This window comes from Aythya fuligula, chromosome 9 (assembly GCF_009819795.1).
Source record: "Aythya fuligula isolate bAytFul2 chromosome 9, bAytFul2.pri, whole genome shotgun sequence".
Classification (NCBI taxonomy): Eukaryota; Metazoa; Chordata; class Aves; order Anseriformes; family Anatidae; genus Aythya; species Aythya fuligula.
The window spans coordinates 17,932,663-17,957,810 of NC_045567.1; the positions used below are offsets into that span (position 1 = coordinate 17,932,663).

Here is a 25,148-nt window from a genome sequence, read left to right on the forward strand (position 1 = left end):
ATAATAAATGAACAGTAACAGGTCTTGGGCTTTAGAGCTTCTCTGAGAAATTTTTAAGTTTGCTTTGAGTAAAAAAATCGCCTGCCCTAGTAGGCAATTTTTTCAGTACATAACTTTGGCATTAAAACTCACCGGCTTGCTGCTTCAACTAAAGCTTTCTCATCTGGTGAAGAAGCATAATACTCCAAAGGGGATGCTATTCCATTGGCATGCCAGGGACCATCAGCACCATCTGTTTGATCTGCATTGATCTGTACTGTATGACAAAGACAAACTGCTTTCAAGAAGAGTTCTTCCTCTTTCATCTGTAAGAAAGGAAAAAGGATTATTTGTAATATTTAGATATCAACCCAGTTTTGAACATATTTCAGAAAAAAAAGATGTTTAGAATTAAAAAAAAACGTCAAGTATTCCTTGTCAAATAATCACATCTCTACCTACTTAATAAACATGAGGTGTTCAGTAACACTTAATAGCTTCAAACCATTCTGAAATTCATATTTTCATTTTAAGATTATTACATTTAATGCTAGTACTAGATCCTTTCTACCTAAAATGCCTAATGAGGGGAGAATTGGGAGAGGAGGCAAGTAGGAGTCTTACCAAACTACGCATATTTCCATCTGGAGAATCTTCAGAAAACCCTTCTGGTGTTAGTTTACCATTGACCTCCTGGTACTTTATGCCATTAATGGAGCACTCCCGAAACTGCATCTCATTTTCAGTTAATGTACCGGTTTTGTCTGTAAACACATACTCTACCTTTTATAAAATAAAAACAAAAAAAAAACAGACGTGCAGTTGCATATACTTGCTGCTGTTGTTTGATCATGTAAGAATTTAGATTTCTGCCATAAAATCAGATATATTACTTTCAAGTTAATCAGATATTAAAGCACTATTAATAAAAAGTCTACAATAATGATTTTTATTATTAAAAGAGAAGTAGAAAATGGCAGTTAAAATAAATAGAAGTTAAAAAGAAGATATACCTGTCCCAATTCCTCATTGAGGTCTGAAGTATTTACTTGTGCTCTCTGGTTTGTTTCTTCATGATAGAGGTCAAGATCCCAGCCAATAAAAAAAGATCCAAGAAATTTCTGCATCTCAACAGTCACATAAAGTGAAATAGGTATAATAAAATTGTAAAGTACCAGAAAAGCAAGGAAATCTGAAATAAATCTCAGAATCTATGAGAGAAAAAAGAAAATATAAAGATTACTGCAGTTATCAGGTAAAACACGGTTGATTATGTATGTTTCAAGTGTATGAAAAATGACAAATAACCAGAGCCAGAGGAGACCAAGTTCCCAAGCTTAAATGAGAGATACAAAAAATGCATTGACAATGCAGACATTTAGAGGTTACCTCAGCAGGTTGCCCTTCAAACTGGTGGAAGACTGCCTTAGGCAGTTTCAGTTCTCAAGTTCATTAGTTTTTGTCCTTTCTACTGAACACCAAGAGGGCTGTAAATTAATATTAACTGTAGTGGTGATTCTATACTCAAACAGCTCTCTTGAAGGAGCTGGGACCGAACAACTATCACGTTCCATCACACGGCACTGTTCGCAGGCTTTTCTAAGAAACCATACATGGTGAAGACAAGACCCAAACAACTGACGTTCTGTACTATCATAGGCAAATATGCAATTATTCACTATTGGCTTACAACAGCAAAGTGACATAGATTTCTGTTTACTGACATTCCTGATTGAAGTGGGTGTCCTAGACTACATGACAGGAAAGAGACTGAGTGGATTTCAGTGGCACAGATTTCCTTTATGCCTCTCGAAATCCTTGCATTCAATACATATACTTCAAGCAAACAGCTATGTAATAAGATAGGAATTTCTTTCTTAGGTATGATAACCTTAAACTTTAAATGCAACATTACAGTCTCCTTGAAGGTCCCTCTTTCTCATTTGTACAACAAATTAGTTAAATTATACTTTTGAAAGACACCTATCACCACTTGAATAATGGAACAGAAAATAGAGACTAGAGAAACAAGGACAAATCCTTTTAACTTTAACAATAATATTGTGCAGGAGAACATTTTGGAGATAGTATAAAGTAGTCAACAGTTTACTAAGATAAATAATATCTGTTCTTCTAATTATGAAGTGTAGCTATAATTACTTAATAAGAGTCAGTATCAATGATAGAGGGATCTCAAGTCACAGAACCTGCTGAGTTTTTTGAGATCTTCAAAACTAACACATAAAAGATAGATAACTACCGAGAACAGTAATTCACGCAAGACAAGATATACTGAGAAGTGATAATGACTAAAGTTAGCAAGCATACTGAGAAATGCAAGATTGTGAAAGAACACAATAAGCAAGAGAGAAAAAAGACATGATAAAAGGAGAGTGACATTGCAGAAAGATAGATGGCTCTGTATGCTCTTGAAGGCAAAGGGGATGAAAGGATTGCATAAATACTTATCCCATTATGTCTTCTGAATTGAAAAGGCTCCTTAAATTAAGAGCAAAAAAATTTACTTGACTGACTACTTCAACAGTTTAAAGTCCTTTAAGTGGGTGGAGGTATTAAAAAGAAAAGTGACTAAACAATCTGGAAGTTTGTGAATTCATTTAGTGCTTTCCAGTAGTGATATTTTTAGGTAAGATTATTTTAGAATGCACTGAAAAGTTATCAATACAGCTATCAAAAATCTGAACTAACCATTTTAAATAAAACATGGCATTGACACAAAGATATTTTTCCAGTTAAACTAAGAAGTTTACATTACACACTTCTGAGAAAATTGTCTATTACAAAGGAGTGCCAGTAAACTCTTCACTGTCCTGGAATCTGAAATATTCTCCAATTACTTCTTTTTTCCTTTCCAAACAATTATGTACTAAATGTAAGTTTCACTCTGCTTGTGAAGCAGAACAGAAGTCGTCTAAGTTAGGATTTGGGCCTTTAAGCATATAAAGCAACTAGTGAACAGATTTAATTCTCAACTCCCTGGGAGACAGAGGGAGTATTAAACATCTGACACCACATCACATGTGGAAATTGGATTTCTAACTCTTTTGTGCTTTAAAAATACCCTCTACTTCTTAGAATTAGCTCCAGCCAGCTCCTGAACTGCTTTGGAAGAAAGCAGACACACAGAAATCAGGAATTAACCACAGTACAGGAAAGTACAGAATGATTACAAAACAAAACTAAAAAACGAATAAAAAAAACCAATCATGCTTCTCAGAACTGCAGATTTAAGGAACACTTCAATGTATCCCTTCAATTTCTACATAAAAGTGAGAAGGCAAGAAGGAGCCCGAGCAAAATTAGAGCCTTATGAAATTGCCTGAACAATTTCAGCATCACAGAACATCCAAAATGACTCAATTGTGAAATCACCGCAACAGAACATACACAGGAACAGCCATCTTCCTCCTGTTTTCATTTAAGGAATGAACAAAAGGCACCCAAAAGAACAGTAACTGCAACCAGAACACGAAATATCAGAAGTATGTTCTAACAAAACAAAATTTTCAAAAGCTTGGATTTTTCATTAAAAAAGTAGTCCACTAGTAACAGAAGTAAAATTTTTCTATGCAAGGGCGAGGCTACGTACAAGGAATGCTCTTTCAAAAAATATGGAGACAATATTACACACACTTACAAGTGGATCATGTGGTAGTTACACCTATGTCCAAGAATAGAGACGTAATAAATACTTCATTTGGTATCGAGTAGTTGAAAGTTCCTCAGATATGAAACTGGGTAGAAATACATTACCTTACTGCTGTTCCTTTCATGCTCTGTTTTTCCATTATACCAAGGCTCATCCCATTTTTCTTCAGCTTGCCATGCATACTTCAAAATAGTACTTAGAATGGCTTCAAAGAGGAGGATTATTAGATAAATAATCAAAAAGGAGTTCATAGACCTGGAACAAGGCCAAAAAGATGAAATTTCAGTTTATTTTGCTTCATTTATTGACAAGCTATAAACATAATGATCGCTTTTTATTTATCTTTTTAATTAAAAAAAAAACCAAAACAAACTATCCTGTGTTTCAGAAGGATCCAAAGTTTCTGTATGACAAACAAGCAGCAGGAATGAAAAGAAATCCTACATCTGACTAATACAAACTTTACATATAGCCAACAGGAAGACTAGATTAAGATGCAAGGATATACCCACAGCTGACTTGTGTCACACTTGCTGTCCAAAATTCCGGGGGCTGACTTATCCTTCTTCTAGCCATTCCCTTCTTCCCTGACTATCTAGTGAGGCTGTGAAGGCAGTACAAAAAGCACTGTGGAAATCCAAGGCTGCAGCTTTTGCCCTCAGTTAGAAGAGCACTTCTTTGTCCATCCGATTATTTAACCCAGAACATGCTATACCAGGGTAACCTTTCAAACAGGTTTATAATTCTGGAATGTTACAACCCTTTCCACCCCTAGCTTTGATGGCAATTTTTCTGATGCACCCTATAGATCTGTCTGTATCTGGCTATAGAAGTATAATGAATTTCATGTTTGTAAAAGAATAGCAGGAGGTACACTTTTTTTTTTTTTTTTTTAAATACCTAGAAGAAAGGCAACATATCAAAACTCCTTTTCCTTTTAAAATAATTTGTTGAGTTCAACATATGCATTTTTATTATAGTAACGTCTACCACAGATCTACAACAAGCAAAGTTTTTAAAAACCGAGCCTGCAACTTGTTCATTGTAAAACATATTTTAAAGGATATAGCCTAGGCAGATATATGAAACAAAGCTATCTCCCTGTTGTATCAGATACTAGTATTCAGGACAAAGACTTGTATGTGATTAAGAATTCAGTCCATACTCTTTAAAGACATGATGCAGTCTTACAATAGTGATGCAGAGACAGCAGAGGCTGCAACTGCTGTGAAAAACTGCTGTGAGAAGTGCTTCCAGCACTTAGTTCAAGACAGCATTTCACCTACAATTAAACGATTTCTACATCTCAGAAAAACAAAACAAACCTCCCAAACTAACTTTTCTTGCTTTAAACCTTCTTAACCTTAGGTATTTCAACTTTGTATACATGACTGAAAGAAACAATAAAGGATAGAATACCACAAAAATTATTTTATATTTATAGCTCTCTAATGAAGGCAAAGCAATTACCCTCCCTTCCCTTGCCTACAAACCAACAATGAGATCGTCAGGATTCTAAAATGTATGAGAGAAGACTAAGCAACATTTCTACAAGAAAGATACGAGAAAATAAACATACTTTTCTACTGCTGACCGTTTCTGAGATTTACTCTTGTAATTTAATGCCATCTTTGTCTCCATACCTGTATACACTGCAACACCTGGGAATGAAGGAGGAAAAGGAGTTATACATGATTTTCTGCATATATACAATTCATGGATTTTTTCACTTTGTTTAAGAGATGAAATTTAAAAATCAAGAGGTGCTATCACTTTTGTATTTACTTCAGTACAATGATGAGATGGTATTTCATAATTATTTGCAGTGTTCTCCTATAGTAAAACAGTACTATGAAATAATTTTAGCACCTATTAAAATGCTGTGCATTATTATGACTGTACTGCTCTTCGATATGTATTTTATGGAAATCAGAACAGTAAATCTCAGGAGAAAGTCTTGAACAGTGTAACAGCAACATCAGTCACTTAACCATTAAAGTTACATTACTCCTTTATCAAACCACTTCAAATATTTTCATAGAGTAGAGCTGGAACTTTATATCCTCAAAGATTCTTTAGCATAATAGCATTACTTTCATCTATAATCGTATCCCCTCAGGTCACCGTCAGCAAGATTATCACAATTTCTTCTGTGCAAGTAGAACTAAACTTCAGTTCATTAACACTTTTGAAGAACAGAACACTTTTTAAATATTTAAGTTTTTACAAACCAAATATTTCTTTAGTATTTTTTAATCTTGCTCCACGAAGTAAGAGACTTTCAGGCCCAAGAGGTCTAAAAAGAAACAGACATAACAGAGTTTAAAAATGAGTTGTTCCATATTCTGTGGAATTTATGACATCATATACAAAAAGATTCAATGTCACCAGTAAATTCCCACTACAGTAACTCCAACATCACCCTCATTTTACTGTGTTTTCAATCCTCGTTTTCCTTTTCTATACATTACCCACACATCTCCACAGAGCTCTCAGTTTCCTTTCAAAGCTTCTTAGGTCACCACATCTTGCCACCACCGTGTTCAGTATTCCATAATCAGTGGCTAGCTACATGTACTAAATGGCTGGTTCAGAGAGAGCTGCAAGTTATTTGAAGAGCCAGTAGGCCAAATTCCTGTCAAGCTCACAATGCACCAGAAGTGCTATTTTAGGTTTGGCTGTTTTACCTATCTTCTTCTATCTCTCTGTCAAACTGAAACTGTCTACTAGGTTCAAAAGAGATTCATACCAGTGAAAGAAAGGTAAAAACCTAGATGGACAGACAATATAACACAAGTTCTGGATCCTAGTGCAGATGTCTAAAATTTCACAGATTTTTTCTCCTCACATCTATCACCACAATAATACATTTATTTCATCAGTTCACCTAACTGTAAAAACTGCTCTGAAAATAAAAGTACAGCATATAACATTGTGATATGAAATGCATATTTTTGTTTATTCAGTGACTCTCTTTTCTGATATTCATAGTTTAGTTACCACCATCAATTCTTAACATTACTCTAATCTTATAAAATTTTACTTACCGTACTATTTCCTCAATTTGTTGACTTATAGTTATTCTTCCAACAAATCTGTGAAAGATGGCCACATGTCAGAAATATCTACATAAAGTCTCAAAAGTATAAAAATAAATTTAAAAAAACCCTTCTCAATTAACAAAAAAACAAGATGTCACTAAAATTTCTCAAATACAAAACAATCAGTCTTTATCAACAAGATTGGTGAGTAGAGTTCAAATCTTTTTTTGAGCATAAGCAAAATAAATGTGACCAACATATGGACACAAAATTTCATATGAACAAGCATGCTACATAGGACTGAAATCTGGCAGAATCATACAGAACTTACTTTCTTCAAACAATTCACTGGCTACTTTTTTTTTTTTTTTTTTTAAAGGAATTTCAGAAGTTTACTGGTTAGAAGAGATAGGAACGTAAGCATTATGATTAAAATATAAAGTTAAACATTATGCTATACATTCTGATTTTGTATTGAAATACTCATATTTAGCTTGTCACTTGCAATTTACAGTAAATACATAGGTATAAATGCTTACATTCATTATTAAAACTTGAAACATAAGCAGATGTCTGAAGCTATTTTAATCCCATGCAAATCCATATAATTCCTAATAATAAACACTTCATTAACAAATATTTTGCAAGGAGTCCAAAATAAGTGGTACCTGTATAGATCTGCTTCTGGCTGCTGACATTCTATAACAGCTACAAGTTTGTCCAGGTTGGCAACAGACTGCAACACTGCTGTTTCTGGGACTGCAACATGTGTCTGTAAAACAGCATCCATTAACTTTATTATACAGAAATCAGAGGGGGGTATCCACCAGGCTGCAATAAAAATGACTTCACTAACTACATTCTATTTCATATTAGTAACTCAGACCTTAAGATTTGTCTCTCCATCCAAACTTGCTGTAGTAACATGGCATGAACCGTCCACTCGATCAGAAGATAGAAGCACCAGATCAACAGGAAAAGTCTCATCTTTGGCTACTCTCACAATGTCCCCCACCTAAGGAAATGAACACAAATGAGAAGCAAACGAAGTGTTTTAAAAGAGAAGAATTCATTTCAGCTTTATTATTGAATCATCACGAAACAGGCCACAATGATTAACAATGAAACAAGACCTTCAGCTTTTTTTCTGAAACACAATTTTCCATTTGTCTCTAAGCACATACCCGAATGTTTTTAGATCTAGTTTTTACAAGTCCACCACTTCGAACAACATAAACTGGAGCACCGTTTACTTCATTGTCTGCTTTATGCCGTAGCCAGTCTTCATAACCCTGTGGAAAACACATACAAATTTACTTTCCAAGCAAGAAACCTATAAAGCATAATCATTTTTAAGTAAAAGTCCTTCAAAATGCTTGCTGTGTGGCCTTAATGCAGTTATGAATTTCTCTTCGTTTCAGTGTCAACCACAGTGTCAAACACTTGATTTCTACTAAATTTGTCCAAGTAGGTAAAGGCAAGCAAAGTAGCAAAAGTGCCAAAGAAACTTAACAGTTCTGTGCTCTGATAAAACAGACATTTTTGCAGATGGGATTAAAAAAAAAAAAAAAAAAGGCACTCAGATCTACATGGATTAATCTACCCCAAAACACGTAACAGTCACTCACAGTCCCTCTTATGGATCCCCTCCCCTCCTCTCTTTTGGAAGACAGATGCAAAGTAAAATTTGAGGAAGACTAAAATTACTTCCTCATGACATACCATGCGATTTTTCAAGCATAGTTACTGCCATCGCATAACCACGAAATCTTAAGATTGCTTGATTTTGTATATGCCATTCACACACCTTTGCAAGAATTGAATTTTAATAGGGAAATTAAGGAGCTTTTCTTTACCACATACTTGGCACCTCTTTAAGCACCCTTTATCCCATGCACACATGGAATGCTCAGAAATGTGAACTCAGAAGTATTTTTCCTCTCCTGTTTTCCTAAGAAATTAATACTTTTCTTAATTAATCTAATAATGTGATCACCAATAGCATGATTGCTTATCCCCAAGTCTAGGTATCGTTTGAAAAGTCATAACAGTGAGCACAAGAAACAGATCAGTTTATGCAGGCAGTTCAGCTGTACTGTATCTTTCTGGAAAAAAAAAAAAAAAAAAAAAAAAAAAAAAAAAAAAAAAAAGAACAGTGCTTAAACATGAGAATTTAAGCAAATACTACTGAACAACTTTATATTCTGCCTCTTGCTCACTAAACATAGGCAAGATAAATAAGCAAGAGATGAGTGCGTGTGTGCATTCAACTCAAATAACCAAAGCAGGCTCATATGGAGAGCACGTAAGCTGTCAGCTAGGAATTAGAAAAAGCTTTTTTAGTACAGAAAAAAAAACATTTTCTGACAGCTGATTCATAAACTTACTTTTTTACACAGAATCAAATGACTCTTCAGCACTACTGTAAACTACCCTAAGAACTACATGACAATTTCTACAATACCTTAACATTTATGAGTTTATTGCAAAATCACAGAAGATGTAAGAGGTGGTGCAAAATCTTTAATCCTGGCAAGACTCATACAACTGATGTGCAATAATAGAGACATTTCCTAAAATGCTTTTCTGTATTTATATACAATGTGAAAAAGAGTGAAAACTGCTTTCCTGGAAGTTTGCAGGAAGATGAGAGCCCTCTGAAACAGCAGGCATAAGCCCAGCTCATCCTATTACACTATAGACGTTGTATGAATGTCCTAACACACAGGGTACTGATAACGATGCAGCTTTGAGAACTCTGAGCCTTGACTAGAGTTTGGAAGGATGTTATTTGATGAATTTCATATGTTAAAATACAGTTCTGCACTTCTACCTTCATGGATCTACACTGTCACTGGCACAAATGAGAACAATGCATACAGAACTATCTAGGCCTACAAACTCAAAAATTATGGAAATTTGTACATGCCAAATGCTTAAAATAATTAAAAAGTGTGCAGTAATAGCAGCTACAGAGATACTGGGGGATCAGAATCCTGAAAACCCCTAAAACTCTTTATGTTTCATTCTGATTGGGAGTCAGCACCTACAGCTCCTTGTTAAAGGTGACTGACAGAAGAAAACATGAATTTAACTAAAATCCAGTAACCTTGGGGCATTTGTCTCATAAATCTGAGCAGCTGAGCAATATGGGCTTTTGGCAAAGAACTGAAATTTACCTTCTTTAGAAAGTACAGATTTCAGCTCTTTCTCCATCTGACACCTATTACCTGCAACACAAGGGTGACATCTCACACCAGGGAATTCTTAATAGCCAGCTTACTATAGTCCATCTAAGTTCCTCCAAAATTTACCTACTGCGGCATTTTTAAGAGACAGTTCCTAATCCTCACTTCCAAATGTTGCAAAAATACTATTAAAAGAAAGATGCAGGAACACAGGAAATGTTGCTTGACTGTACAAACAGAAAACATAAAAATCCCTGATTGTATTCTTAATTCCTGCTAATACACCAGCATCAATGTACTTGAGACAAGGACAAAATTACAACAGGCTTGTAAATTACATTACCAGGTTTTTCATTCTTATTTTATTTGCGTATTTAATCAAAATCTGCAAAGCAGTTGTTTATCATTCACATGGCAAGCATGTAAACATCCATGTGTCTGAGCAGCCTGTTTGCTAAATATTTATGAACTTACTGAAATAGACCAAGTTCCTTAGAAAACACTAAAGAAAAGCAAACTTTTATTTTTATTTATTTTAGTTTGCCCCATCCCCTTAATTTCTCTGAGGATTGTGTACACGTCTTCAGAGGCATGAGGAAAAAAGTGCTTTAGCTAACAAGTTCAACAAAATGACACAGCATGAGTTGCATCACTTTGCAGTCTTTATGTCCTTCTTCTGACCTAGGTGGTGTTGCCCTTCTGATAAGAAGAAGTTCCATTTCCTTGGCTGGGATTAAAATACATCTGAGTTCCGAGGTTTGCTAGGGGCACCATGTTAACTGGCCTCCTGAGAGAGTTCTTCCCTTCACTGCTAAACTTCTCAAACCCAGATACAATTAATACTTGTGGTTTCCCTTTTTATCTTTGTGGAGACAATTATCCCAATATAACTTTGTATCAAACCAGCATCCTGAAGCTTTCAGAAGTGTTTTTTCCCCTAAACACTTCTTCCTATACCACCTATGGTTTTAAGAAAATGGGAACTAGTTTGGAGAACACACTGGGTACTTTCCCTCTGCATTTTAACAGAAGATTTATATTTCTTCCTTGTTCAAGGGCAGCCTGTTGTAAAGAGCACACTGAATTGCCTTTCCAAGGTAACAGCTTGTGAATACTGTTTGCCTACTTTGCAGCAGGTAGAATAAACACAAGAACCTATTAGATCAGTTTAGGTAGTTCTGATAGCCCTTGCAGATAGATCTTAGTCAGAAAAGCTCATAATACTCAACAACTCATATGATTTGAATTTTCTAGTAGGAATGCCAGAATCTTTATTCTTTGCTGTTGATGGTAGAACCCTTAAATTTCCCAATGCAAGACTTGATGTCAGGAGATGATAAGGCAATAGATTATCTTCTACTATTTTAGACTTACAAAAGCCCAGCTCTTTTAAAAAATATAATACTTGCATCCTACTTGTACATTCAGTTTCAGTTCGTACAGCTCTAAGGGATGTCTTCTATTGCCTACTTATGATGGCAGATCTTGAACACATCTCTTGGGGGTGATAATAACAACTAAATATGGTTAGGGAACTCCACAGATAAAAAATGCACAGCAACAAATGGAATGGTAATTCGAAGATTTCTACAGCCCCAAAGATTCTCTCTGTCCCAAACAACATTCTATCTGGCTGACAGCTAGAGCTATTTTTTTTTTTTTTTTTTTTTTTTTTACTTTTGCCCCATTTCTGAGTGGTTTGGGGTCTTACTGGTGCAGAAGGCAAATTGAAATTCAAGCTGTAGCTCCATAAAAGTCTCCTGCTTAATTTTCAGTTGCTATGACTGCATGTCTTCCCCAGCCAACGCTGTCAAACCCTTTGAAGGGGCCAGTTCCTGAAAACTACTTGCCTGCAGAAAAGATCATAGTTTCTATCCACATCACTGCTTTATTTATGTGCTTGTTTCTTTCTCTCTGTCCTCTCAGTTTAAGGGTTTAAAGAAAACAGACCTTTTTTTTTTTTTTTTTTAACATTATCCTTCTAGGGTCCATAGGTCTTAGCAAGATCTACTACAGTGCTTAAAGAAGATTCCTATTACACTTATACTTAAAAAAAAAATTCTTATTTCAAGTGCTATAAAATACTCCAAAATGTTTTATGCAACTGAAGAAGAAGAAAACAAAACCAGAAGCTTCTCAAATTTGATCTTTTACCTGGTACAGGATTATAGTTAATGCATGTTTCATGGCATGAAATATACCCCCTGGGGCAAAAATTGCCTTTTAACTACTGACAAACACGGACTGCATCATTGCATCATCTACCCAAGCTCCTTTCTCAGTGTTATGTAGGGGGATTATTTTTAATATGTAGCGAGGTATGCCAAAGGAATAAGTGAGGAGCTTTCAGAAAAGGTCTTATAAGAAGTGACATGTAAAGCTGAGACAAAAACACTGTCTGACAGTCATTCACTGTCCATTTGAGGGTACTGTGGTGAGTCACCAAGTGCTTGACAACTAAGTAAAACGATCAAGTGTCTAACAAGGAGCATTAAATACACAAACTGTTTCTGAAGATGTCACTTTATTTTTTGTTTCTAAACATTATCTTGGTCAGACTTGGCTAACTTACTTAACTACAAGATTCCTGCTACAAGATCTTTTCCCCTTTACCTGCTTTATGGCTGTCACAGTTATGACAAAGAATAATGGCAATCCACTGGTAATAGGACTGGTAGGGGTATCTATCATGAGCTAAAAGAGAAGAAAACGTGAAAATTAGCCCAAATTTGATTTTACAGTTTTACTTTCCAACACTCCCCCCCCCCCAAAAAAAAAAAAAGAAACAACAACAAAAACCAACAAAACCAGTGAAACAACATGAAAGATGTTTTCTAAATTAGAAGCTGTGAGGAATTTTACTGCACATTCTCCAGTATTTGTGGAGCAAAATTCAGTTCCTGACACCTAAATAGATGTTGATAATGCTACAAAGGTTCTGGGACATAGAACAGACAATCACGCTTCTAATGAATGTGCCAATTTTAAAACTTCTTACTAAAAGGTGTTTTCACCCTACAAAAATAAATTTAAAAGTATTACAAATCAATGAAATTACATTTTGCAAAGCTCTTTCAATACTCTATACAAACAACTGCTCAACAGCACCATACAGTATAACAACCATCACTTCAGAAGTGAAGATGAATGTTAACAAACAGCCATTTCCAACAGTTCAGTTATTAAGGAAACCCCCTTTCTTAGACTGCTCCTTTCACATTTCTCCAACATGCACATTTTACAGTTTGTGCTGCCATTGCTGTCATGCCAAAAGTGCAGTGTGTACACTAAAATGCTGTATGTATGTGTGGGAGGGAGTGGGATGTTGGTGGATCTCTCCTGCTGCAGGAAAAAGACAACACAGTCAAGTGCTGAAAATATACATGAGAGAGCTATTCAAAATCATGGACACTGATTTGGTTCACTTTACCTGAGACTTATGGCATTGCTTTGAGAACCATTAAAGAAGAAAAAAAGAAATTACACATGAAGCTTACTCTGTTAAGAGCCAAGAACCTCATACAGAAAATATAACATGTTACAACACATGCGTGATCTACCTTTTTCCCACTGACATGTAGACAATTTAGAAAACACAACAAAAGTCAGACTTTGCTTGCAATATTGTGTGTTCTTCAACTGCAGCATTGTAATTTCAGCTTGGCAGAATGTTGTCCAAGACAATCCATACCAAAAACACCTTATTTCTGGCTGCAAAGGCCTAACCATGGCATTTCTGCCATCTACAATATCTCCTCCTTTGTCAAGAGAGGCCCATACGTTAAAGTGGAGCAAGATTTCTGCCGGTGGAATCAGCATGGCAGCCTGCTCATTTCACCAGAACACCATGAACCTTTGCCTCCTGCACAGATGGACGTGTATCCGTCATATACCTGGTGTGGAGCATCACACAACCAAAATGCAGTCTGCCACCATGTTTCTGGCATGCATATGTGACATGGACAACGTGGACTGGATTGTGCTATACATTTAATCACACAATAATAACTTGCCACAGCCCTATTATCCCCAGTGGAATAAAATGGTAATAACAGACACTGCATCTTGGTCACAAGAGATTCATCATGGAATCTACTCTGTCATATGATAAATTTTTAAAGGCACATCTGCCTTGTAAGAAGAAAAAAATACATATATTTAATAATGAAATTCCAGATGGGATTTGAATAAAAGCAAAATTCAATTCAACAGAAGAAAAACAAAGAGTAACAAAATTGACTACAGCTTTTTTCCTATTAGGTTTCCAAGGACACAGGCATACATACAAGACATCCCCCATACAAATTCACTTGAGTCATGAATTGAGAGAAGAACATGATTACACTGAAGAGAAGTTCTGCCTTTAGATCCATATTTGTTCACGTGCATTGCATTTACATATTATTTCAATCTAAACTAACAATTGAAAGAAATGTGACTGAAATTGAATTAAATAGGTAAATTTGCATTAGGAAGAAATAAAAGCTTTAAAAACACAACACCATCCATGGTAACAGTAAGTAGCACTTCTGTTGCATCTCCAGCATGCTCCCATCTTCCATGTGCTATGATACACTAAACAGTCTGAGGCAACACAATAGTAAGAACAAAAGCATTATTCCTAAATATTAAGACAGAATGGGCAATGTGTTCTCTTAAACTAAGTTAGAACTATATAGCACTTACAGATTATGTAAGCAGAGAAGTTAAATTCATAAAACAGAAAATCAGTGGCAGAATTCACTACACAAATTGCAATTTCCAGCTTAATTTCTACAGCTATACTAAGTCTCAGTATTTATCCACTTACCTGAACCAAAAATATGATCAGAAAATAAAAGTTGGCTACTCTTCTGAACTGCTCAAATAAGTTTTTTGGAACAAAATTCCACACTGTATACTGAAGGGGGAAAAAAAGAGAGAGAATAGTAGTTACAATACACTGAACAGTTTTTCAGTGAAATTCACTTTTTCTCCCATCAAACTCTATTAATTTCTCATTTTCTATCTCCCCTCCCCAAACCTCATTCTGGTCTTGCCCTTCTCCCACACAGAACAGCTGTATTTAATCTCGTGGGTGTGCATGCAAGGATGAGTGGGTGAAGTGCAGCTACCAGGAAAGCGTCAGTACCAACTGCACTGCCTTTACAATCAAATTTTTAATTGTTCTCCTGTCAACTTGCATAGGAGCACCTGGAGTCATTTGGCTTCTTGCAGCCAGGGTATCAGGAATAATTTCATTCTTGCAGCTATAACTTTCTGTCCTATACTCCAGTGACAAAACAACCCCACCACAAATTCTGCTGATTCCAACCCAAGACCACACGAGGAGGTCTTGCAATTGCAATCTGCAATTGCAATTCCTTGCTTATAATTCAGCTGTTTTATAAATCCCAGCAATTAGCTTCACCCTTCCTTTAAAATCACATTCAGACATGGGCAACGCTAGCTTAAAGCCTACTTTCCTTCAGAAGGTCTGACTGAAATGCTTCATCACTCTATATTTAGGTGCTGAGGAGCAAGGGATGGGATGAGAGTAGGAGAAAAACAACATAGAAGGTAGGAGATAACATAGGTTTTTCCTCAAAAAAAAAAAAAAAAAAAAAAAGTGCTTGTTTCATTTTGAAGATTGTATATGCACCATTGGACATAATACAAACATGCACATTTGCTATGCAATTTCTCATATATCAAGTATTTTCCCTTACCTTGGATGATATGATTCTGTTGTCTGCAAATTTCTGAGGAACATAATGGCCATGCTGGGGAAAACGATTTGCTATATAAATAGTTCGTGTATCGCTTTGATGTGGTGGGTCAAAACCCTAAAACACAAAATAATAATAATAATGATGATGATGATCATCAAGAACAACTACTTTATTAACTATAGGGTTATTTTAAAAAATATTTTTAATGGTTATTTTAAAAAAAATCTGCTAACTTTATTCTCAAAAATGATAGCCAAGTGTCAAGCAGCAGCTTTACTATAGTGGCTTTGAATGGGAAAGAAAATTAATTCATAAATTCAAGTCTGCTACGTCCAGAGAATTTTCAAAAAATGGTTTTTAAAAAATCTCAATTTTGAGGTTGTGTATTCATTCTGGAAGAAGAAAAAAAAATCATAAGCCTTGAGAAAGCTTAAAGGAGAAAAGCAGCAGAAGCGGAGATGAAAACATGTAAGTTACAAAAATCTTCATGGCTGTGCTCATAATAAACCCAACAGAACACAAGAAATAAAAGGTCAAAACAAACAAGTCATATTACTATGCTTCAATAACTGGATTTTGTAAAGGTTCTCACCAGATCAAAAAAATACACACATCTGACCAGACAACAGTATTTTTCCCAAAGAAATCCAATCTCCAAGAACAAGCAGTCTGTCTAGCCTCAAAATCAACTCTAGCACCAATTCATACGTTAGCAACGGTGCAAGCAAACACATTAAAATAAAGTATACTCAGAAATACTGCACAATACCTTTCTGTCAAAACAGGAGACCTCAGTGAGGTCTCCTGGAACCAAAGCCCTGTTTTAGGGCTAGTGTTCAGTATTTTCATCATTTGCCTATGTGAGCTGAAGGAGAATACACATTAAATTGAAACATGGCGCATAGTGCAACGTGACCTATACCTGAAAACACGACGTACAACACAAGGCTAACAACCTAACAAGCGAAGAGCAAACAATTAGGACCAGCTAGCCTACAGCAGAGGAAGCTCAGGATACGCTAGCACATCTTCCAATATATAGACGACTTCCACTGGGAAGAGGAGTTATCTGAAGGACAAAGAAGAATAGAAGCAGCCTTAAGTTGCCTTCTTACTTCAGGTACAGAAACTTATTAGGAAACCATTGTTTTTTCCCTTCTGATGGAAAGGAATAATTAAAGCCCAAAATAAGTCATGGGAGAAAGCTGCAATGTCTCCGTAACATAAGGGCTTACATCTAGGTCGCTCCAGCCTATCTTTACTCAAACCTGCCCTGGGGCTCCATGACTCAGAGCCTTCTCCAGCTCTTACCTGGAGAAGCAGGTGATGGTGAAAGACAAGACAGACAGTACAATGTAATTCAGATAACAGGCCAAGAAAGCAACTAAAATAAAAAATATAAAGCTTTGAGGTGTGTTGCAAACTAGCAATTAAACTTGTTACTGTGAAGCTGTTCCCTCCACTGACTGTGTGGGAAGTCATGAATTTCAGCACGCGAGTCAGCCACTACTTATCTTTGGACTGACAAATATGATTTGTGCCATCTACAGAGTCCCCTTGTTCTTCCCTGGCAAGTGAAAGGACAAATGATTGAACATGTGGAAAGGGCATTACAAGTTCCAGTGCTGAAAGTGAGGAACCTTTGCACTTGCATTGCTCCACCTGCGAAACCAAGCCCAGACCTTGTTTCATTTCAAACAAAACCTGGTATTTCAGAGTATCCAATACAAGACACTTCTGCACCAATTAACTATGGAGGGTGATGAAGATTGAGCAAATTGAACTACATATAAAATGATCAGCATAACCAAGAATTTTCTTTAACCCCTGAAGTCTACTAACATAGGACATGAGCTATGTTCACTTTTACGATGGTGTCATTTTAAAGTAAAGGAATAATTAGAAAATCCTTCCAAACATGCAATTAGTGTATCTGTCACTATTAATACTGAGACATTCAGCTTCAGAAAGGTCCAGAAGTAAGAATGGAGGAAGAAAGGAAGGGAGATTTTTGCAAAGGGATTTGAAGGAGAATAAAGTTTACATGACAAGCAGTGGAAGGCTACTCTAGTCACACGCTCTTGTTTAAAGATAAGAGCATGGCAGGAAAACAAAAGAGTAGATATGGGAAAGAACTGGAAAAGTATACAGGATGCCAAAAAGAAAAGGAAGGAGCTGTTCACAACTTTGAGAAAATGAATATAAACACGAAAGCAAAATAAAAAAGTATGTGTTGAATGCTGACATAAAATTTGAGAGAACAATGTAGCAGAAGCAGTTTGGATATGACTTTAGTGACATTATTTCTAAATCAATACAGAAGATGCCACAATAAAATTGTTTTACAAGTAAGAAAAAAAGCTGTGCTTAATCAGGACTAGGCACACAGCTTCTCTTCTATCTCAGAAAATGTCTGGCACTCACAAAATGCCAGATATTCTCACTTTGGAAAGTCATATTCTACAGCCTGCAAAGAAAATATGCATTTCAGAACAGACAAATGTGAAGCATGGGAAAAACAGAAAGAGGAAAGCAAACCAACAGGCAGTCTTCTGATGGTGATAAATGGTAACCTCTGTGCTAGTTAAAGTTATTAGAACAAATGAAAAATTTCAGAGTGACCTGGGTATCGCTGAATTTTTCCATGGTATTTATACACTCCTTGTAGGCCACTATCTGAGCACCTGAAGGTTGATGTATTTTCTGACATTTTTACTCTGAAGAGTAAGGACCTCAAAACAACTCAAGCCTCACTTCAGGAGCAATTTTCTCAGAGATATGTTTGCCTGAAGTAACCTGGTTCAAAGTGAGGAACATATTTTCCAAATCAAAATCTCAAGCCATATGAGTTTTGCAACTGCACTTCGCACAGGCCTAACTCTGTTTTGTTGACGCTTATCACAGAGCAAGAGCTGCTCAATCAGATCTATTGCGCTGACAATGCAGAAGCAAGGCAGGCTGAGGTCAGGAACCTCTTCAGGTGCCAGAGCTATGGCTGGAAAAGGACGCACCCACGACAACCTTAGTGGCTCGACCACAGCCACAGCAGGAAACAAGTGTCAGAACTGGAAAGAGAACATGGATTTCCTGATTTCTATAACTATGAAAAATGATTTGAAATTACCGATCCAACAACCTGCTCATTATGTAATTATCTAGTGAGAATTTCTCTTCCAGAGAAATTTTAATTATACATCTCTTCAAAGAAAATTCAACTTCTGCGCAGAATTTAATTGTTCAAGAAGTGAAATTCCTGTAACTTTTCTATTACTATGTGGCTTGCCACAGATCCTGCTCCTGCCACAAAACTGACCTGTAGTCCAAACTTGTGTCCTTCAAAGGGATCTGGGGGTAGTATCTGTATGCAAGCCAGCAAGGAGATGCAGAAAGCCCATCTTCCTAATTTCACTTATAAGAAGCTTCTTTCTCTCTTTCTAATAACATTATTAAGCTCAGCTTCAAAAACTAGGGTACCATGCCCTTGTCAAAGGATTTCTGCAGCTAAATAGTATGAGCAGGAAATCCTTAAATCAAGTTTTGAGTCTTGAATATAAAATAAAAAATCATAGCTGTAACTGATATCTTTCCAATAGAAGTTACTTTTCCTGCATTTATTTAGTGAAGTGATTTCTACTCAAGGGCACAGACCACTGACTTTGTAATAAATAAAACATAGTTTATTACAAAACATGATGTTTAAGGCTTCTTAATCAGGTGTATTACAGAAATCTGTAATAAAAACTTTTTTAAAAAATCAATTGACCATAAGATTAAGTGAATTTAAAATAAAAACAAAAATGTATTTGACTCATCCTCCCCTTCATGTTGCAGCTTAAATCTAGATTTATTGGTTGACGTTGAGCCACTCAGCTTTTTTTATTTTTTATTTTTTTTATTAAAGTAAACTTACACTAAGTATTATCTACCACTGGAATACAGCTCTCATATTTAATCTTCAGTACACACCAGCCTAATAGAAATCTTGCACCCAGATAAGCTTGACATATTTGGTTTTTGAAAATAACTTAAATGAACATAACTTACATATAACACAAAGATGTCTGAGTCAAGCTGATTTACAAAGCAGAAACCCAAAATCTTTTTTTAGAAAAAGAGGAAAAATGTGATTCATGCCTTTTTAAAAAATATATATAAATTTGCAATGTCTCTAACCAAAGTCAAAGGCATTCTTACTGAATACTTCAGTAGTGATTTTCTCAGTGTTCTATAAGTTAGACAAAGGCATCCTCTGAGTAATAAATTAAGCACCTTTAAAGCATAGAAAACATCCTTGGAAACTGAGGGTAAATTTCTGACTGTGATTTCATCCTATTTCTTTGACGAAAGAAACAGGCTCTGATAGCCGCCTCCCCTCTGCTCCCTGCATCTCGACTCCACCTTCCCGTTGTGCAGCCGTATGGTAAAAAAAGGACTGAAAAACTGACCCAACTGAAAACCCACCATGTTCCCAATTGTTTTTTGTTTTTGTTTTAAATGGATCGAACCCCTAAAACAATCAATTGCATGGTCATGCCAATAGCTTGGCTGGTACGATATAAAGGTGCAGTGTGGAAGAAGAGTTTTATATTGATGCTGCTGAAGCATTAGTAGCATAAACAAGAAATTAAGTAACTGTAGAAACAAGTAGAGTAAGCAAATGAGAAGAAGCACTATGAGAAAGAACTCTGCCATCCCAACACCTGCAAGCATAAGCAAAGTTAAAAAACAAAACCTTTCTCAGCCAACTTGGTAAAATATACTCTAGTGCACACTTATTTCTTAAATATCACAATTATAAAAGCCTAGCTTAGGACAGCATGCCTTTACACCGTCCCTGGCAGAAAACTACAGATCCTTCAGCTCGGATTAGTGACAGAAGAGACCAACATAAAATAAATCAATTGCTGTTTCAAGCTCTGCAATATATGCATCGATAGTTACAAGTCACCTGACAAGCAATTTTTGCTAGTGATTCATCTACAGCTAGTATATTAACATAATCTCCTTGTGTTTTTTGATCATTCACATCTTTTACAGCAAGAAGAGGAAAACTATATTTGCCAAAACTACTACATAACCAGTTTTCAGTGAAAGGGTTGAAAGGGTTCCACTTGAAAGAAGGAAGTCTCAGTTGGAGGATCTTCCTCCTTTCAGAAACCACTCTGAACACTGATAAGGAAATTAATAGCTTCCCCAGATGCCCTTTGGACACCCCGTGCTAGTTAATAGTACTAATAAACATCACAAAAGTCTGTCTCAGGAAGCCTTTTCCCTAGGAAGGTGACTGAATAACCATGGCTGCAGAAAACTCACGACATTTCCTGGCAGGCAGCCCAAAAGCTTTTTATTACACTGCTGCCAAGATAGAGTTTGATTAAAGGTGCTTTGAGGAAATGGGTTTTCTTGCGTTGGATTTTTTTTTTTTTTTTTTAATATACACAGAATAATTTACCTTTGTCAGATAATATGATCTATTCACACTCCATGCACATTTTCAGAAGTCTGTGTAAATTTATACTCGAAACAGTAAGCCAACAATTCTTTCAGTCATACAGCTGGGCAGTAGTCAAACCAAATTTGTCAGAGCAAAGGCTAGCATGAAGGAAGGAACAGCCTCTCACGGCAATTTTAAACACTGCTCGAACAACAGAAGTAGTGAACCGGCTGAAGCACCCTGAGGTTTATGTAGTCCCATGCAATTTGTTCCTACTCTGCTGAATACTACTCCAAAAAAGACAGAAAAGAGTCTTAAAAGTCATGCACCACTCATGCCACTTCCTCTTCCTGCTTACGATGTCTACAGTTGTTTAGCATACCTGATAACAACTCCTTTTGTAACTTCATAAAATATCTATACCCAGGCTACATTATGTTGTGAAAACAATGGAGGAAACAAGAAATGAAAGCAAGAAACATTCTTGCTGAGATATCATGGAGCAAGAAACATTCCTTTCACAGAGTTAAAAAATGAAAACAAACTAGTGTTCCTCTGTCACTAATACCCCTCTCTCCCCCCATGTGTATTTGTGGGGTGTCACACATCCAACTCTACCGATATCCTTTAACTGCACATCCTGTGCTACTTGGACTGAGTGGCATGTTTAAAAAAAAAAAAAAGGCTCGTCTATATTGTTGCAGAGAGGAAAAGGTGCTATTAACAAGCAATCAATTAGGAAATCAGTAAAGGAGAGGAAAATGGCTGCAGAGACTTCTGGCAAGAATCAAACATACACAAGGCAAGGCAATCTGTACCAGAGATGACAAAACAAGAGACTTTACAATAGAAGTGCATTTAAAAGAGAAAGAAATTTAGCAACTATTTCCATTTTAAGAAGCAAGTCTTGATCTCAAGGAAATGGTCAGTGGTTTCCAAACTACTTTGCAAGGCTATTCAGGGCCCTCTACTTATTTTTAACCAGCCAACCAAACAAACAAAAATTGCATTACAGTGGTCAGAGGTCTGAGAGAAGTTGAGGCTTGGTGGTACCTGTGGTCCAAAACCTTTGGTCTTTTGCCATGATTCCCAAAGCAGCCCATTGTTCTGAAGATGTGGAAATGAAGATGCCTTTGAAGCTCCAACTACACAATTTTAATTTCAGAAATAACACTGATTTATTCTGCGGGCTAAAGCAATTTGTTATACTCATTCACAATATTATTGTCTACCCAGACACATACAAATGATAGTAGGCAAGACTTCCTAACATGAAGGGTGTTTGGATACCCATAAAAGGCTACTACAGGGCATCTTATTTTATTAAAAGAATAAATAATAGTAATAAAAATAAAGAGACAATTGAGCTCTCAGAACTCAATTGACTCAAGCTGCTTTTAAGGATACAGCTTAAAATATATTAAGTGCTTGGAACACACAAAGAGCTACAACTCTGCAATACTCCATCACACAGAAATAGCAGTTAGCCAGCAAACTAAATCACGCTAACAGATATAGAACCACTACAGTAAATGAAACATTCAACACAAAAACCCTTAATATACCTTGAATAACCATAGTATCTTTAAAAAATAATAAATGAAATCATATTTTTTCTTTACAGTAACCGGATTCATTCAAGTCATTTAATATTGAAAGGCAAGGAAAAAAGTTCCTCTTATTAAACAAGACATTCAACCGTGTGTCAGTTTGTAAACTTCATTTTTCACCTAAAATTAGATTGCAGTTTCAATCTTGCAGCTATATAAATATACAAAAAGTATATCGGTCAATTCCATGACAGGACAAATACAGAAGAATCCCAGATCTCTTCACTTGTTTGGACAGTACGAGCACTATTATCTTAAAAAGAAATGCTGGTTACCCACTGTTTTGAAGAGTCACTGACAAAACTATGTTTTAGAAGCAGGAAGGGTTCCTGTTCTGGGCTACTCGTGCAACCACTATCCCACATATCGGAAAGGACCCTGTTCAATATTTAGATGAGTGCCAGTAGGCAATAGTTACTTACGCTTGTCAGCTCCTGCACTGTAAGTCCAATTCCTATTTTCCTTCAATATGAAAAAAACATGAAAATTCTTCCCCAAAAAACTGCCTCTAGATAACAAACCTTAAGGCTTCTTCAAAATGTGTGTCAAAATTGTCCTGACAATTGCTCTGATGGTTGCTGCTCACCGCATTTCATGGGAAGAGAATTTAGTCCATAGGTAGAACTGTCTAGCTCTTCCTTTTAACATGCTTTGATAAAGTCTGCTCTGTAAGCATTACAGATTTGAGTCTCCTCCATTCCTTTTATCAAATACCATTTTGAGTTTTAATTCCTTTTCAAATATGATTTATGACCTAAGTATCAGTTTAATGTACTGCTCTCAGACATGCCTGCAAACAACTTTATCCCTAAAGCCTGCTAAATCATAAGCTTCCTTTGTATTTTGCCACAATTATTTTTCCAAACAGACATTTGAATATCTGCAAAGGTCAGCACAGCTACATGCAAAACTAGAACAAAAAGGTGCATGGGGGATAATAAAGGAGCAAAAACAAAATGTAACAACGTATGACAAAAAATACTCTTTGGTATATAACATTTAAAACTTTTCCAGGTAAAAATATTTCAGAATGCAAACAAACAGCTTCCTGTTGTCTGTATCATTACCTCTCCTTTCCCATTTGAAGGGAAGTGCTCCTTTCCCATGCTTATTTTTATTCTCAAAGTAAACAAGAAGAAAAAATCCTCTTATGGCACGGTACATGGGAGGCCAAGTAATTGCAAGATTTCTTAAATCATGGTGTAGCTGTTGGTCCTACTTTCCATCTTTTCTACCACCATCTGTACTATTGCTGTTCTGTTTGGTTGTGTTATTTTTTTTTTTCTTTTAAACAGTAGGAAGTTGAAAAGGGATTTGTATTAAAAAAAAAGTCTAGCAGCAAATATGTCACCTGTGTTTTGCTGGAAGAGATGACCTTGCATTCACAGAGGCATTTTGTCAGATCTATTTTGTTGTAGCTTTTAACTGCTGGCTTACAAGACTTCATGCTAGAAATTAAAGGATTTTTTTAGTGGTATGTTGTAGATACCTTTTCCCCTGTGAAATAGTGGCAAATGCAGTCATGACAACAGAGGACACAACAACACCATAAGGAAAAAACAGCTCACCAGTGAAGAGCACAAGTCCCAATACTTTCAATTAAATATACGCACATTATTTTTTTATTATTATTTTTATAGTCTATAATTGCTGTGGAGTTGTAAAAAAAAATGTCAAAAACCACAAGCAATTCTGAAAACAAACAAAAATCAAACAAACAAATCAAACAAACAAAAACAAACAAAACCCACCCCACATTCAAACACCTTCTTTGGTTCAATTCCTTAAATTACTTAAAATGATTAATCTACAATAATACACGTATCAGCACAGAACCAAGACCAAGTGCTGTCCATCTCATGCAGAATGCAGATAACCGCAAGTTATTGCAGAACACCATCTGCTTCTCTCAGAACACCTTAACGGATCCTAATATCTGGAAGGAACAGGGAAAAAAAGTCCCAGACATACAGGCCTCTAGCGCTAGTCTATTCAAGGACATGTCCCTTACCAGTAAAAGGAAGTTTTCATTAGAGCCTATCTAGGAGATGAACAAGAAAGCTCCTATTGATATCGTCCTTAGGGGACAAACAAAATGAAACAAGACCAAAACAAACACAAGCAAAAGGCAACCAACACAAAACAGATGAAAACGTTCCCTGCGATTGTCTCTCAGTGCAGGCTGGGCAGAGCTTTTGGACCAGATCACCTCCTGAGGCCCCTTCCAACTGGAATCCTCCAGTAAGCCTTGAAATAAAAGCCTGGTAACTACATTTTCCAGTTAAAAGGTGCTAATCCTATGGAATTAACCCATATTTTGTCTTTGACTTCTTGTCGAATATCAAAGCGGCATTTGCCTGAATGCATAATGTGAATGTTGCCAGTGCACAACAGCACTCAGGTTCATAAATCGCAGAAGAAAACACTCTGCCAAACACAGCAGAAGCCTGCTTCTCTCGCACTGCCCTTTACAGAAGGGGAACTGTGCAGGCACCTCAGGTTTCTCCTCATCCAA

At 36.2% G+C, this 25,148-nt stretch overlaps 1 protein-coding gene across 11 annotated transcripts in view; it reads right to left on the reverse strand.

Annotated features, from left to right (window-relative positions):
* The window catches only part of ATP11B (ATPase phospholipid transporting 11B (putative)), a 60,556-nt gene that overhangs the window by 31,423 nt on the left and 3,985 nt on the right, over positions 1–25,148 (reverse strand). For all 11 annotated transcript variants that reach the window (XM_032193685.1, XM_032193684.1, XM_032193682.1 and 8 more), the window contains exons 2-14: positions 15,587–15,703; positions 14,689–14,778; positions 12,492–12,572; positions 7,875–7,982; positions 7,577–7,705; positions 7,359–7,462; positions 6,697–6,744; positions 5,881–5,945; positions 5,229–5,310; positions 3,754–3,904; positions 993–1,190; positions 604–762; positions 133–305 (exon numbers count right to left, since the gene is read on the reverse strand). In XM_032193685.1, coding sequence (XP_032049576.1) covers positions 133–305; positions 604–762; positions 993–1,190; positions 3,754–3,904; positions 5,229–5,310; positions 5,881–5,945; positions 6,697–6,744; positions 7,359–7,462; positions 7,577–7,705; positions 7,875–7,982; positions 12,492–12,572; positions 14,689–14,778; positions 15,587–15,703 — 1,505 coding nt within the window. The remainder of the gene's footprint in view (positions 1–132; positions 306–603; positions 763–992; positions 1,191–3,753; positions 3,905–5,228; positions 5,311–5,880; positions 5,946–6,696; positions 6,745–7,358; positions 7,463–7,576; positions 7,706–7,874; positions 7,983–12,491; positions 12,573–14,688; positions 14,779–15,586; positions 15,704–25,148) is intronic.